This window comes from Hippopotamus amphibius, chromosome 2 (genome assembly GCF_030028045.1).
Source record: "Hippopotamus amphibius kiboko isolate mHipAmp2 chromosome 2, mHipAmp2.hap2, whole genome shotgun sequence".
Classification (NCBI taxonomy): Eukaryota; Metazoa; Chordata; class Mammalia; order Artiodactyla; family Hippopotamidae; genus Hippopotamus; species Hippopotamus amphibius.
In genome coordinates, this window is record NC_080187.1 from 186,209,577 (window position 1) to 186,227,188 (window position 17,612).

General features: G+C 37.0%; 1 protein-coding gene across 5 annotated transcripts in view; it reads right to left on the reverse strand.

Moving 5' to 3' along the window:
* Positions 1 to 17,612, reverse strand: part of TTBK2 (tau tubulin kinase 2) — a 137,572-nt gene that overhangs the window by 67,356 nt on the left and 52,604 nt on the right. For all 5 annotated transcript variants that reach the window (XM_057722977.1, XM_057722975.1, XM_057722974.1 and 2 more), the window contains one exon: positions 5,325 to 5,398. In XM_057722977.1, the coding sequence (XP_057578960.1) occupies positions 5,325 to 5,398 (74 nt within the window). The remainder of the gene's footprint in view (positions 1 to 5,324; positions 5,399 to 17,612) is intronic.

The window sequence follows — 17,612 nt, forward strand, 5'->3', positions numbered from 1 at the left end:
TATTTTTATTATTATTTTTTAATGTCAGTAGAATTTATCATTTTCTACATCCTCAGCAAACGTAAAATGAGTGATAATCTAGAGCAATGAGTTTCATAACCCCAGGAGAGCATCTAATAACATTTATCAGCATTTCAATAATTTTTTTCTTCAAAAATCAGTATTTTGACTGCCAAATATATACCTAAGATAATACTGAAACTTTGTAAACAAATTCTACCATCATAAAAGCTTCTGAAAGGAAATCAATTAAAGTGGATTTATGATATTACTAATGATCTGTAAATTTTAAATCTTTTAAAATGTAAACCTAAGGTATCAATTAACAAAATCTGAGAAGATAAATACAAGGATGGCAAGGGTATGGGGGAAACGAGTTATTAACATGTAAATACATGCAGGTTGATCCACCAAATTATACTTCAGGGTATATATTACAAGTGATTATATTTGTTATAGATAAAAACTGAAAACATCTATACATCCATCAATAAATTAAATGGTTAAATAAATTATGGTTCATTTTACTGACTGTTAATGCAGCTACTAAAAAAGAAAATGAAGAATTTTATGCATAGTAATATGGAATAAATATTACTAAATAAAAAAGCAAATTCCTATCTCCCTAAGTAATTGTATAAATTAACATGATCCCAATAAAAATGCAAGTGGATTTTATTATTAAAAATTTGAAACATGCTGGGACTTCCCTGGTGGCACAGTGGTTAAGAATCTGCCTGCCAATGCAGGGGACACAGGTTCGAGCCCTGGTCCGGGATGATCCCACATGCCTAGGAGCAATTAAGCCCGTGTGCCACAACTATTGAGCCTATGCTCTAGAGCCCACGCACCACAACTACTGAGCCCATGAGCCACAACTACTGAAGCCTGAACACCTAAAGCCCGAGCTCTGCAACAAGAGAAGCCACCGCACTGAGAAGCCCAAGCACAGCAACGAAGATTCAATGCAGCCAAACATAAATAAATCTTTAAAAAATTGAAACATGCTAAAAAGGAGAAAAAATAATATAATGAACCCTCATATACCTATCCATCACCCAGAATTAACAATTATCAATTAATAGCCAATCCTGTTTCATCTGTTATCCACTCCTCCCCTCCCTCTATGCAGCACACAACATCTGCCTTCCCACACACATATATTGGATTATTCCCATATAAATTCTAACCATATCATTTCATCTACATATATTAGGCAAAGTGATGAAAATATAAAATCAAAGTTATATGCAAGCAATTCTATCACCACAAATTTGCACTGAAATGAACTAGAATATAAACCATGATGTACTTTTTCTTTAAAAAAAAAAAAATATATATATATATCCACTTGAAAAGAATTTTAAAGAATGACCAACCCAACTGCAGCAGACACCCTCAGCATCTAGATTGTGGTCTCTAAATGCCATTTCTCATTAAGAGGAATCAGAAAGTAAGGATGCTATCAGAGTTCCCTACTGGGGAACCAACTCATTATTCTGAAAACTGGTAAATAAAAGAATCAAACATTACTACTGCCCTTCTGTGTGAAATGTACCTCAGGATAATCTAATAGTTGATGTAGTGCTTTTTAAAGAATTCCAGCTAATAAACAAAGAAGAAATTATAAAATTACAACAGTATATTTGCAACCCCACTGAAGTAAAGAATCTAGGCAGTGATTACCAATGGGTTGATAAAACCTAAGAGAAAAATCATTGGGAACTTTAAAATGGATGGAGAGGTGGACAGTCCCAAAACCTCGCTGATCAATCCTAACCTAACTAAAAGAGAGACAGCCAGACACTGCCTACTGATGTGATGTAAACAGGAAGCACACAACCCACCTCTGAAGTATTCTAGCCAAATAAAACAAAACTGGAATCTGATCTAATCACAAGTTTATTGAAAATACAGGAGACAGAAGAACATGTTTAAATCACCACATGGGGACTTCTCTGGTGGTGCAGTGGTTAAGAATCCGCCTGCCAATAGAGGAGACCTGGGTTTGATCCCTGGGCCTGGAAGATCCCACATGTCGTGGAACAACTAAGCCCGTGTGCCACAGCTTCTGAGCCTGTTCTCTAGCACCTCTGAGCCACAACTACTGAGCTCACGTGCCACAACTACTAAAGCCCGTGAGCCTAGGGCCCGTGCTCTGCAACAAGAGAAGCCACTGCAATGAGAAGCCCGTGCACTGCAACAAAGAGTAGCCCCTGCTCGCCACAACTAGTAGAAAGCCCATGCAAAGCAACGAAGACCCTATGCAGCCAAAAATAAATAAATAAATAATAAAATGAATCTTAAAAATAAAGAAATAAATATCACCACATGGAGACAACTGGCAAAATTCAGAATATGGAAACTTCTGCGTGACAAATGACTCTGTTTTTATCAGTGACAATACAAACAACAACAAAAAGAAAATTGTAAGGAAAAAAAATGAGAGGGAGCCTAAAGATTAAAAGAGGCTTAAGAGATATACATCTACCAAATACAATGTGTGAACCCTGTCTGGAACCAGATTCAAGTAAAACAAACATAAAAAAACAAGGGAGAGAAATAATCAAAAAAAAACCTAAAGATTGACTTGATAACAGATGCTATTATTAAGATACTATTGTGTATTATGATTAACAGTGGAAAAAAAAGAATCCTTGACTCTTAGATGTATTTGATATACTTACAGATAAAATATGCCTTGGATTTGCTTTGAAATCATCTCGTGAAGGAAAGGGAGAATATATCTCAAATAAGATTGGCCATATACTGATAATTATTGAAGCTAGGTGGTGAGTACATGGGTGTTCATTATACTATTCTCTCTACTTTTGATTATGTTTAATTTTTTCCATAATAACAAAAAGTTTAAAAAATATATGGCAGCTCTGATGTTAGCCAATCTAGATCTACATCTGTACTGGTTACAGGATTCAAAACATTTTTTGCCCATTTCTAGGTGATATGCTTATCACAAAATATCACTCTTTGGCTATACTAAGGATGATTAGGTAAAGCTTCAACGGTGATAGGATATCAAATGAGACCTGGCCAAGGTCTTCCTAGAACAAATGAAAAAAGAAATGTGTATGACTACTTGAACCCTATTAGATTTCAGACCTGTTTTAATGGTAAATAGCTAGACTTTCTATAAGAGAAAGAGGGTTATTCCTTAAAATTTTTGAAGGCAGATACTGTATGATTGAATCACCACGAGGAAAAGACTAAAGTTAACATAAGAACAATTAGGGTTTTTAGAAGAAATTAAAAATGTCAGTGAGAAGCTAGGTCTGAGCATATAAATTTTAACAAAATATATGCAGGAAACCCAAGCAGTCACCTTCAGTATGTCAAATAAGAGAATGAACCCTCAAACAGTTATACCATCTTTAGTCTTGTCTCAAATGAAGTCAATCACAACTGCAGGGGTGGGAGGTTAATGCTGGGTTAATTTCCTTATGACAGGAAAAAAAATACAGCATGCAAGTCAAATTGAAAGGTTCTTGGATGAGTCCACAGGAGCTTGCCAAAGGTCACAAAAGCCATTGTTATCTGATATACACCAGCTCCTTAGTTTTCCCAGACTAGAAGCCTTCCCGTTTCCAGAAAGTGAGATTAAGGTAAATGCACATAAAATAAAAACAAGTATATGCTAGGACTGAGAGAGACTATGCAGACTAAAAACGCCAAATTCAGGATTTCCTAGGTGGTGCAGCAGTTAAGAATCCGCCTGCCAATGCAGGGGACATGGTTCAATCCCTGCTCCAGGAAGATCCCACATGCTGCGGAGCAACTAAGCCCATGTGCCCAACTACTGAGCCTGCGCTTTAGAGCCCGTGAGCCACAACTATTGAGCCTGTGTGCCGCAACTACTGAAGCCCACATACCTAGAGCCCACGCTCCACAACAACAGAAGCCACGGCAATGAGGAGCGCATGCACCACAATGAAGAGTAGCCCCCACTTGCCGCAACTAGACAAAGCTCAAGTGCAGCAATGAAGACCCAAAATAGCCAATAAAATTAATTAATTAATTTTTTAAAAGCCATATTCTCCAGTCAGTAGTAGCATAAAGACAAAAATAAAGAATTTTCTCTTAAGCCAAGAATATTGGCTTCAGGCTTCCATCAAGTCCTAACACCCATCAAGTTGGTCAGTCTCAGGCAAACCATAAACCTCTCTGACCTTAAGTCTCTTCGTTTGCAAAATGGGGATAAAGCCTGTCCTATCCTCTTCAGGGGATATGATAAGTATCAAATAAGATGCATGATAAATCCAGAAGGAAACTATAAAACAGCATACAAAAAGTTATTATTGGCCAAAGTGAGAGACAGCAAGGTCCATACTAATGACCTAAACAGATACAGGGATAGCTGCTTCAAGAAACAAAACTACGTTGGCTCAAGAGTAGTGAATCACATGACTCAAAGACTCTAATGTTACAGTGCGCAGCGAGATTAATATCTATAGATCTAAATCAAATGCTAAAGGATAGCTGAGGGAAACAAGAAAAGCCTCTGACAAGAAGAGAAAGAATTTAGGCCACGATCTATGTCTCTGAAATCACTACTACGTAGTTAAGTTGGAAAAAAAAAAAAAGTTAAGGCCTAAAACAAACTGTGCTAAAGCTGAAGGGAAACCCCAAGAACGCTGAGAACCCCTTAGGCAGCAAAGTGAAGCATGGCTTTTACACTTTGATGGTGACTACAGGTTCAGAGCTCTGAGCGTGTGTGTGTGTGTGTGTGTTTGCGTGTGTGTGTATTCACTCAGGGGCAGAGGCAGTGTCGGAGAGAACGGGATGATCTTCCTCTTGTCCTTGCTGCAGTCGTTACGTCAACGCTCCCCTTCTGAATTTCTTTCATCCGCTACCCAACCCAACTCCACTTTCCATCTAAAGGGTAGGGGGATGATAAAGAGCAAGAGGAACGGATTTCTCCCCCATCTCGTCTCATTCTTGAATTTTCGAGCAGGCGAGATTGACACCTTTGACAATGGAAAACTAGAGTCCTTAAGGCAATGAAAGGTGGAGAAGAAAGGCACAGGCACAGGACAAAACTCATATTATACCCGGCAATCCACGTGGGAATCAAAAGCTTTGCAATGACGACAATCAATGAAGATATACATCAACTAAAACAGTCGACAAAGACTACCCTTCCATCTTTGGAAAAATCTGTTATCAGGTCTGTTTAAACAAAGTTCTATCTGCACAGTATAAAACATTCTGAGATGATACCAAGAATGTTGTTAATTTTATTCATATCTACTATAATTAGGTATCTTGATCAAAACTGGACAATTTTAAGATACGTTTAAGTAACCTACCTGCAACTGCATGACCACGTAGTTGAATCGCTCATTCCGCCCACAGCCAATAAATCTACAAACATGGTCTTTCCCTGGATAAAAGAAAGAAAGAAAGAAGACAGTAGAAAAAGTTATACTATAGTTTCTCTACTTACAAACTAATAATTTGTTTTGCTGTATAGCATTTTATGATTGAGTATAAAGGACCTCTCTTAAGGACCATAGGGACAGGAGATTAGTATTATCTAAATTTTCTACCCACCTCCCTCCATATCCTACTCTGCTCTTTGCGTAGTCAAAAAATGCTGATTAAATGAATAAATAAACAAATGAATGAAGGAACAAATGAATGATAATTTATTTAGGAGGGAGAGAATTAAGAGGTCATTTCAGATCAACTTGCCCAGACATGATACATATAAAAGCACAGAAGAGCAATAAATAAGAACTATGTTAGGAATATAAATCATGAATTTTATATATGGTCTGCCACTCACCATTATACACTCAGTGAGTCACTTCACTTTTCTGGGCCTTACTGATTTGGATTTGCTCAGTGGTTTTCAACCTGAGTTCCATATGTGAAATCCAAGAAGGTGCTAGTGGCTAGGGTGCAGAGGGAAGCAGAGCACATAGAGACCAGTGTCCTGCCCCTGATTCAGCAAAAGCAAACAAAGGTCCTAAAAGAGGATCAGGACTGGTGGAGTCCAAGGCCAGAAGAGGAAATCTGGCCAGAGAACAGTGAATGAAGGGAGGGAGAACAGAATGAGATGAGGTTGTAAAAACAAGGCAGGCACCAGATCCTGAAGGGTCCTGGACTCCATGATAAGGAATCTGAACCACATGTGTAAATCAATGTTTTCCAACCCTGGCTGCTTATCAAAATCATCTGGGTAACTTTTTGAAAACTCCTAAACTTAATACTGATTCAGAATCTGTCAGGGAAGATACAGGATATGAGCTTTCAAAAGTTCTCTAAATGACCCAAAAGCAGACAGACCATGAATGTTTTTGAAACATCCACGTATTTGAAAACTACTGCTGGGTAATGAGAAGCATCCAAAAGATAAGGAAAAACACTTAAAACATTCCATTAAATTTAGAACACCACTATGGTAGCAATGAGGAAGATCAACTATAGAGAGGTCAATTACGGAGGCAGAATGGTCACTCTGGGGACAGTTACAGTATCTCAAGAGGGAGAATAAGGGTTTGAATCTTTTGTTTTTAAATCTTATGTATTATAGATAGAGATTAAAAAATAGGATAAATCTGAGAGATACTAAAGATATAGTTTCAATTAATTACATTAAAAGTTGTACCAAACTGGCACAAAAATAGAAAGGAAGATCAATGGAATAGAATAGAGAACTCAGAAGTAAGCCCAAACACATATGGGCACCTTATCTTTGACAAAGGAGGCACGAGTATACAATGGAAAAAAGACAGCCTCTTCCATAAGTGGTGCTGGGAAAATTGGACAGCAACATGTAAAAGAATGAAATTAGAACACTTCCTAACACCATACACAAAAGTAAACTCCAAATGGATTAAAGACCTACATGTAAGGCCAGACACTATAAAACTCCTACAGGAAAACATAGGCAGAACACTCTTTGACATACATCAAAGCAACATCCTTTTTGACCCACCTCCTAGAATCATGGAAATAAAATCAAGAATAAACGAATGGGACCTCATGAAACTTAAAAGCTCTTGCACAGCAAAAGAAACCATAAACAAGACTAAAAGGCAACCCTCAGAATGGGAAAAAATAATTGCCTATGAAACAACGGACAAAGGATTAACCTCCAAAATATACAAGCAGCTCATGCAGCTTCATACCAAAAAAGCAAATAACCCAATCCACAAATGGGCAGAAGACCTAAATAGACATTTCTCCAAAGAAGACATACAGATGGCCAACAAACACATGAAAAGATGCTCAACATCACTCATCATCAGAGAAAGCAAGTCAAAGCCACAATGAGGTATCACCTCACACCAATCAGAATGGCCATCATCACAAAGTCTGGAAACAACAAATGTTGGAGAGGGTGTGGAGAAAAGGGAACTCTCCTGCACTGTTGGTGGGACTGTAAGTTGGTACAGCCACTATGGAAAACAATTTGGAGGTTCCTTCAAAAACTACAAATAGAACTACCATATGATCCAGTCATCCCACTCCTGGGCATATACCCAAAGAAAACCATAATCCCAAAAGAAACTTGTACCATAATGTTTATTGCAGCACTATTTACAATAGCCAGGACATGGAAGCAACCTAAATGCCCATCAACAAATGAATGGATACGGAAGATGTGGCATATATATACAATGGAATATTACTCAGCTATAAAAAGGGATGAGATGGAGTTATATGTAATGAGGTGGATAGAACTACAATCTGTCATACATAGTGAAGTAAGTCAGAAAGAGAAGGACAAATATTGTATGCTAACTCACATATACGGAATCTAAAAATGGTACTGATGAACTCAGTGACAAGAACAAGGAAGCAGATACAGAGAATGGACTGGAGAACTCAAGGTATGGGAGGGGGCGGGGGGTGAAGGGGAAACTGAGAAGAAGCGAGAGAGTAGCACAGACATATATATACTACCAACTGTAAAATAGTCAGTGGGAAGTTGTTGTATAACAAAGGGAGTCCAACTCAAGGATGGAAGATGCCTTAGAGGACTGGGGCAGGGAGGGTGGGGGGGACTCGAGGGGGGGCGTCAAGGAAGGGAGGGAATATGGGGATATGTGTATAAAAACAGTTGATTGAACCTGGTGTACCCCCCAAAAATAAAAAAATAAAAAAAAAATAAATAAATAAAAAGTTGTACCAAAATAAGAGAATATAGTAAGTTGTATAGATTTAAGGGATATCAGAATGTTGAGTCTGATGACAACCAGCTGAATTCAGTAGACAATTGTAATTTCAAGCCTAGTGCTGAGACAAAAAGCTGAGTTCCAGAAATACTGGGTTGGCCAAAAAGTTCATTCAGGTTTTCTGTAAGATAAAACCCGAATGAACTTTTTGGCCAAGCCCATACATTGCGGCACGATTGGTTCATGGAAGGTGGATGGAACTACAAACATAAATGGAAGATTTCCAAGTTGAAAGAATAAAGGAGGAGAAGAAAAGAAACCTAAGAACAGAATTCTAGAAAGTGAACCATTTAAAGCATGAGGAGAAATAGCCCATGAAGGAAACAGAGTAGCAGCCTGAGAGGTAGGAGGAAACTATGAGAAATGGAGAATCCAAAGGAGAAGAGCATTTTGGGGTGGAAGTGGCCAGTGATAAATGCTATAGAAAGGCTGAGAAGCACCTATTAAAATAAAAAATCAGGAAGTCACTGGTGAGTGGAAAGGGCAGAAGCTAGTCTATAGGAGGTTAAAGAGTAAATGGGACATGAGACAATGAGGGCAATCTTTGAAGAAGCTTGCCTAAAATGTGAGGAAGTCACAGACCAGGAGCTAGAAGGACAAATTTTGACAGACTGTTGAGAAATACCTCCCAACAATCAAAAATAGTCCACTGACTGATTTAAAATATAAATACAATCCAGATTTAATTTAGTTAATAATTCCACACTTCTCCGTTGCATCAGGGTCATCACATTGTTCTCATTCTCTGTGCTTCTGTTGAAAAGGGCCAGAGCTAGCAAGAACAGGAGCAATGGGTACAATAACTCACAGTGTGTACAATGTGTGTACAATGTGTGTACATCACTTTACATATATTGTGCATACGTTTGCAAAACTAAACCATCTAACAAATTGTAGTAAGAATGAGAGGATAAAAATGACCACCAAATGGTAACTTACTCTTTGCTTCGGCTTCACAGAAACAAATAGAAAATCATTTTAAAGTATTTTCTTATTATCCATTCCTCAAGACTCTACCTTCATATCATGTAACATTGAAACACAGAATCCCTATTCCAAAGACGTTTAAATCATCTAATAACAAAAGGCCATACTAAATTTAACTCCTCTAGGAATGATCTTTTAAAAATATCTCTATGATAGGGCTTCCCTGGTGGCACAATGGTTAAGAATTCACCTGCTAATGCAGGGGACATGGGTTCCATCCCTGGGCTGGGAAGAACCCACATGCCACAGCGCAGCTAAGCCCGTGCGTCACAACTACTGAGCCTGTGCTCTAGAGCCCGAAAGCCACAACTACTGAGCCCATGCACCACAACTACTGGAGCCCATGCTCTGCAACAAAGAGTAGCCCTCACTCTCCACAACGTGTGCAGCAATGAAGACCCAACACAGCCAAAAATAAAATAAAATAAATAAATAAATCTTTTAAAAAAAAGAAGTACCCTCACCTCATTTCAAATACTATTGCCAAAATACTATTTATCTCTTAATACTAAAACCACCCTACTTTTAAAAAGATAAAAATCAAATAAACTAGACCCTTTACTGGGTAACCAAAACACAAAGTGAGTAGCAAATTTTCTAGGATTCCCTGGTACATCTTCACTGCTTTAGGTAAGAGCTTAATGAGTTCTTATCTCATACTTTATGACATCGTATACTACTACTCTTATATTTTCGATGCATGCAATTAATGAAAGTACTTAATAAAATTAGTTCAATAAATATGTACAAATTTTTGGAAGCATGGAGAAACTACAATTGAAACAGTAACTCTTCACCACCACTTAGAGCAATTCTTAAAATAACTTTTATAACAACTAGTACAAACTGAGGTATCACTCCATGGGTACTGGGACCATATCTATCTTGTTCTGTTACCTACCCACCCTCCTACCTCCCTGGCAAAGAGTAAAACACTGGAATGATATTTGTAAATGAACAAATTAATAAAATAACTAATAAAACATGCATAATATGAAGCATACTGCGCTAGGCATTATATTAATGCTTTATATGTATTTTATCCTTAAAACTTAATAGCATAAGTTATTATTATTTTCCCTATTTTTCCAATGTGAAAATGAAGGCTTAGTGAGGTTCAGTACTTTGTTCAAAACCCCACAGCTGGAAGATGATGGAGCAGTTTGATTGTAGAGGCTTTAGTTCTTATCCATTATGTCAAAAATAACTGAAACAGATTTTAAAGTCAAGTAACACCTTGTAAATAAATATTAAAACTAAAAGGTAAATAAAGACTATGACAAAACACAGCAAGAAGACCTACCACGTGCCAAGAACTAAAGTAGGCGCTAGGAATACAAGATAAATTAAGTAAGATTCATGTCGTCAAGGAATTCTCAGCCCAGGTATATAAACAAAAAATTGTAATATAGTATGATGAGCTCTACATTATAGACAAGTTGCTGTGGACACTCAGAAGATGTGAAAAAAAATTTTATGAGGCTTTTCATGAGAGTTAAATCACTAGATTTTTTTGTAAGTTTTTTAAGTATTAATATTTATTCAATATTTTAACAAATTAAAATGTATCCAATTTTACCCTTTATATTTCATTTTTCCATATATTTAAGTCATTCATCGCTACCTTTTTTTTAGGTAGGAAAGTAATCATTTAAGGATAATTGGACATCTAAAGAATTCTGGTAAACTGAACCATAGTACAGTAGTACTTACACAAGCAAAATAGCTCTTATTTTGATTTCTAATTGCTATAGTACGGTGTCAATGAGATCAAACTCAGGCAAGATGGACTCAATTCATGTTTACATGTGGAATCCATACAAAGGTAAGTGGTTAATCTACTGAAAGTTTAGCAGTCTGTTTCACATAACTGAGAAGCCAATCTAAGCTCTACTTCCATATCCTTGCACTGCCCACAAAAAAATTCTTTGGAAAAATCATCAAAGCTGTCATGTGTCCAATGAAATCCTTAATCTTTGATATCTTTAAAGCTTCAAAGTACTTGATAACAGCAGGTAAACACGGAACATCTTCTAGAACACCAACTTTACATTAAACATGTAATATTAAAACAAAAAGCAAATAAATGCACAATTTATATTCATTTTTAACAGAGGAGACGTCCCTCAAGTTCCTGCAACCGTCTGTATGGTTTCATCAGAATCTGAAAAGCTCTATATAAGAACATGGTTACTTCTGCCATAAAAGCAACTATAATTCTTAAGAGCTCTATTAGGAACATCTAAAACAGGTACCACTTTTATTCTGACAGGTCATATACACCTCAAACAAGCTCTTCCCTAGGTGACACGACCCAGGCCAAAAGGCAGGTGGGGTGGGTATTATTTTAGCCTAACTGCACTGACAGTATTTACACCTCCTAACAACGTACCAAATTCAACATTGCTGATCTGTTGGTCATTTGTCTGAAATGATTCAAATGTACAGAAAATTAGAAGAATTTAACCTAATTAGATTTTAAACATATGAGAAGAGTATTCTAAGTGAAGGACACAAAGTGTGAAGGATCTAAGCATATATGAAAGATAATTAATACAGTTAACAGGCTAGAAGGCTGGATAAGAGTTAAAACATAAGCTGAGGTGCGGGGCATGCTGAGACAAGAAAAGTACACTGAAGTCTTATATGACACATAAAGGAATTCAGACTTGACTTATTATTAGATAATGGGTGACAGCTGGGTTGTGGAAGGAAGTAGTTCAAAGGTTTTCAAGCATGAGAGCTACATGATTTGGCCTGTGTTCTGGAAAGGTAATGCTGTTCACCATTAGATGCTGATTTATGTAAGAGATTAAGGCAGGGAGATCAATTAGGAGGTTAAAACAACAGACGAGGTAAAAGATAAGGAAGCTTCAAATTAAAGCACCGGAAGTGAGAATTTAAAGAAAATTAAAGACTTCAAATTAAGCTTGAAGAGATAGAATAGACAGATTATGGAATAGAAGAAAGTGAAGGAAGACTTTTAGCTGAAACTATGCAAGTTAGTGTTAGAAATTTAGGGGTAGAGTTTAACAGAGGTCAACTATATAAAGTAATAGATCTGTGTATTGTCAACGGAGGTAGGAGCTAACTGCCTGGAGAAGACGGATAGTTTGAAAGAACTGGGTCAATGCCAGAACACCAACACATCAAGGAAAGAAAGAGGAACTGGTGAAGGAGACTAAGAAGGAAATCCATTCAGATTTTCTATTTCTTCATGAGTCATTTTCAACAGTTTAGGTCTTTCCAGGAATTTGTCCATTTCATGTAAATTATTTAATTTGTTATCATGCAGTTCATAGTATTCCCTTATTATAATCCATTTTATATTTCTCTAAGGTCAGTAGAAATGCCCCCTCTTCCATGACTGACTTTAGTAATTTGAGTCTTCTTTCTTTTTTTTTTTGGTCTGCCTAGTTAAAGGTTTGTGAATTTTGTTCATTTTTTTTTTAAAGAACCAATTTTTGGTTTTGTGAATTTTTCCCCATTGTTTTTCTCTTCCCTCTTTTTATTAATTTCCACTGTAATCTTTATTATTTCCTTCCTTCTGCTTGCTTTAGGTTTAATTTGTTCTTCTTTTTCTAGTGTCACAGGTGGAAGGTTAGGTTATTTACTGAAGATCTTTCTGGCTTCATAATGTGTTTACTGCTATAAATTTCCTTTTAAGTACTGCTTAAGCTGTTCCCCATAACTTTTGGTACCTTATGATGACTAAGTTTTAATTAAGGAATCTGTTTGAAAATCGCTCTTGAATCTTAGAAGATAGGGTCATTAATGCTATATATGATGCAGGACAACCTATTTTTCTTTGAAAGAAACACAATACTGATGTAAAGAAAAAAAGCATTGGCTTCAAGTTAAATTTCAACTCTACCACTTAATAATTATGGGACCTTGAGCTAGTCTCAGTTTTCTCAACAGGGCTACTGAAAAAAACTTAAATGAGATAATATATTTATAAGGCATTTTCTTTCTTTTTTTTTTTTGAAATATGAAAAGTTTTATTGATTTTTTTCACCCTCCTAAAATCTCTTGTGTTTTTCTGCTGTCCGTTGTGACCAGACCCTAGAGAAATGCAGTAGCTTCCTAATGGTTATGTTTTTATCTACTGTATCTTTTGCATCTCTGATCTGTTTTCTAACTTTAGCCAACAAAGATGACCTTTTTTTTTTTTTTTAACTTATAACCTGTTTTTTTTTTTTTTTTTTGGGGGGGGGGGGTACACCAGGTTCAATCATCTGTTTTTATACACATATCCCCATATTCCCTCCCTTCCTTGACTCCTCCCCCTCGAGTCCCCGCCACCCTCCCTGCCCCAGTCCTCTAAGGCATCTTCCATCCTTGAGTTGGACTCCCTTTGTTATACAACAACTTCCCACTGACTATTTTACAGTTGGTAGTATATATATGTCTGTGCTACTCTCTCGCTTTGTCTCAGCTTCCCCTTCACCCCCCGCCCCCTCCCATACCTCGAGTTCTCCAGTCCATTCTCTGTATCTGCATCCTTATTCTTGTCACTGAGTTCATCAGTACCATTTTTAGATTCCGTATATGTGAGTTAGCATACAATATTTGTCCTTCTCTTTCTGACTTACTTCACTATGTATGACAGATTGTAGTTCTATCCACCTCATTACATATAGCTCCATCTCATCCCTTTTTATAGCTGAGTAATATTCCATTGTATATATATGCCATATCTTCTGTATCCATTCATTTGTTGATGGGCATTTAGGTTGCTTCCATGTCCTGGCTATTGTAAATAGTGCTGCAATAAACATTATGGTACATGTTTCTTTTGGGATTATGGTTTTCTTTGGATATATATAAGGCATTTTCTTGATTAACTATTCAGTGTTCATTCCTCCTTACACAGCACCCAAATTTCCCTTGGGGAACATAGTCCTCAATTGCGTAACCACTGGCTCAATGGGTCTGATTCACTCTTAGGCAAAGCTGGGCATTAACTGCTGTAAGCCAGTCAGAATAATCTAGAAATTGAGATCGCTTTGATGATGGAAAGAAAACTAGATATTTAAGACTTAAGATAATCAACACATGATCAATAATTATGAGAAGAGAGGGACTTCCCAGGTGGCGTAGTGGTTAAGAATCTGCCTGCCAATGCAGGGGACAAGGGTTCGAGCCCTGCTCCGGGAGGATCCCACATGCCGCGGAGCAACTAAGCCTGTGCACCACAACTATTGAGCCCGTGTGCTGCAACTACTGAAGCCCATGCGCCTAGAGACTGTGCTCTACAACAAGAGAAGGCACTACAATGAGGAGCCCGTGCACCACAATGAAGAGTAGCCCTGGCCCTCTCTGTAACTAGAGAAAGCCTGTGGGCAGCAATGAAGACCCAATACAGCCAATAAACAAATAAAATAAATAAATAAATAAATTTATCAAAAAAAAAAAAAAAAACCCAGCTCAAATAAATATTAATGACATCATTGGTAACCAGCAAAAATACATATCTAAAAAGAAAAAAACAAAAAAAATTATGAGAAGAGATGTTATATTTAAAGAGGAAGAATATAGCCCCCTTCCAGTTGCTATGGGCAGTCGTCTCTCAACTGTGAAAGAAACCAACATGAAGATAAAGTTCACAATATGGAAGAGATAATCACAGGAAAAAAGAGCATTGGATGAACAGCCACATGCAAAATGAAAAGTAGACCCTATCTTACATCATATATAAAAACCAATCATCAAACATCTACAATCCACCAAAATGGATTAACGACTTGACCATAAGACCTGAAATCATTAAACTCACAGAAGAAAACACAAGAGGTGAGATCGTTGACATCAGCCTTGGAAATGATTTTTTTGGACTTGACAACAAAGCTGAGAAATGCAAAAATAAACAAGTGGGATTACATTAAATCAAAAAGTTTCTGCACAGCAAAGGAAACCATCAAAATAGAACTAATATAACTAAAGCATATCCCACCTCTGGATCTTTCAGCTTGGTGTGGAGGAAAAGTGCATGTGCTCAAAACTGCTTGAGTTAAATATCAGCTTGTTCACTTGCTAGCTTGTTACTTAATCTCTACAAGCCACATGAAGAGTAACAACAGCACCTACCTCAAAGAGTTACTGCACAAGGGAAGTCAGCTACAGTATGTCTCATCCTTCATGTACTGCCGGGTACATAATACTCAATACGTGCTCCCTATTACTATCATTAAAGCCGAGTGCTTATGAGCACTAATTTTGGAAGCAGACAGATATAGGCTCAAATCGTGGCTCTACTGACCAGGCTCACCTAGCATGTGCCTCTCTTTGACACCATCCATTCTGTCAAATCTGACTGTACTTCAGTGGACCAGACCAAACATGTCCCATAATGTCTCTGCCCACACACTATTCATAGGATAATCTCCCCCAAATAACTGTTTTTATCATTTGCCTACTCAAGAGACCACAAACAATGATGTCTGAAGAAATAAGATTAAAATGGTGAGCCTGGAATTCAAGATTCATTCTATATTACTTATCAAACCTAACTTCCTTCAGTTTAACACGAATTATACTCTCTGATGAAGTCTGTTTCTTTTTTTATTCTCCCTCACAAATGTTCTACTTATTTTTTGCTCACATTATTTCCCTCAACCTCACCTCCTCAAATCAAATGTTAACTCTTAAAATCTAAATATCCCTGTAGGAGGTGTTATTAATGAATTAATACTCAGGATTAGATTTTCAGATATTTAGCCAGTAGTCACCTAGCCCAGCACTGAGTGGGAAAAAAATAAACAAGACAAAGTAAGAGTTCCCTAGAGACAGATAAAAGCAGCAGAGTCTGATGCACAGATGGAACCAGAGAAAGAAGAGAAGTCAGCAAGGCAGCACTGATCACTAGGAATCACAGGTTGTTGATCACAAGAAAATACAGGATGGGAATATATCAACAAACCAATTTTAATTTTCTGCTTACGTATCTCCTCTTAGAAATCTGCTATAAGACAAAAGGAATCCTGAACATACAAACCAGATCTTTACTAACCATTGAAAATACCACCACTAAGGCTTTTTCTTAATCTTCCAGCTCTTGACCACTCTAACCCTATAGGGAATGCTTGTGGACTGCCAGCAAGCTCCGTGCAAAACAGAAATAATCAGTGATATCGCCACCCAAAAAAGACAGTAATTTAGATAGATAGATAATATCAAAAGATATTATAAGCAAAGTAGGACCTTGCTAGTTAAATACAGATTTTAAGTGTGATATAAGAAACGATTTCTATTAATCTAAGGCAAGCAGTGATAAACCCTTCTCTAACTGCGTAATTTCTTTTTTTCTTAAAGGAAGAGATATGCTATACGCGTAACTAATCCACATAACCTAAAGAATCTTTTTATTCTTACAATTTCAGATGATCATCTACTACCCTTGTTTTCAATTCAAGGGCTTAAAACTATGGCAGGTGGTGGTATGGTGATCTACATCCTAGTGTTAAATATTAATAAGAGTAAAATGTCATGCAAAAGGCAAGTGATTTTGCATGACTTGCTGCTAGAGGAAAGTAAATCAATCAAAGGGGGCATCAATCATTTTTCTTTTTAAATAAAAAAAGCCATTTAGTAATAAAGTGAAAGGCTGAGCTGAAAGTATCCCTAACCCACTAAATGGGGATGCTCTGGAATTCAAAGAACAAATTCCAGGTCAATTACAAATTAGCAAATAAGGGGATTCTGCAAAGCTGGACAATTAGACTGCTAAGGACACAATAAAATTAGCTTCCTTATTCAGCTATCATTTACTTCTCATATTTACCCACCCCCCCACCAAAAACAAACTAACCATATCTTCCCTAATAATAACAACTCATGAAATATCCACACCCATGGGAGACGGAAAAATATAGGCATAGGTCCTGTCCTCAAAGAATTTACAATCTTGTTGAAAGCAATAAATGTATTACAAGACCAATATAGGCAGTACAAGATCAAATTATAGCTTATAAAAACAAAGAATAAGCATTACAGAGAAAGCAAGAGATTAGATTAGAATGCCTCATAGCTTGGAGCTTGATTGAGTTAACTTGACAGTGATACAAAAAGAAGGAAAGGTGTCTTCTAAGCCAAGTCCCTAGGAAAAATAATTCAGCCAAGGAGTCTAAGGAACAAAGACTCCTATCAGCATTCATGAGGATGCCCATCTAACAATCCTTTAGGTTCTAAGTAGCTCACCAGGAACCAAAGGCAGAAGGAAGTTTCCAAACTCTTCAGTCTAGATAACCATCACAGGGAATTTCATCATTTAAACAAGACAATCCTATCACAATGACCAATTTAAAAATAGCAGGCTTTTATGATTAGAATGAAGAAAAAGAGCATGGTTTCCTCACCCTATTTTTAAAATGTACTAAACTATTACACAAATGTATAAACAAATGTATGTTTGAAAAAGGATGG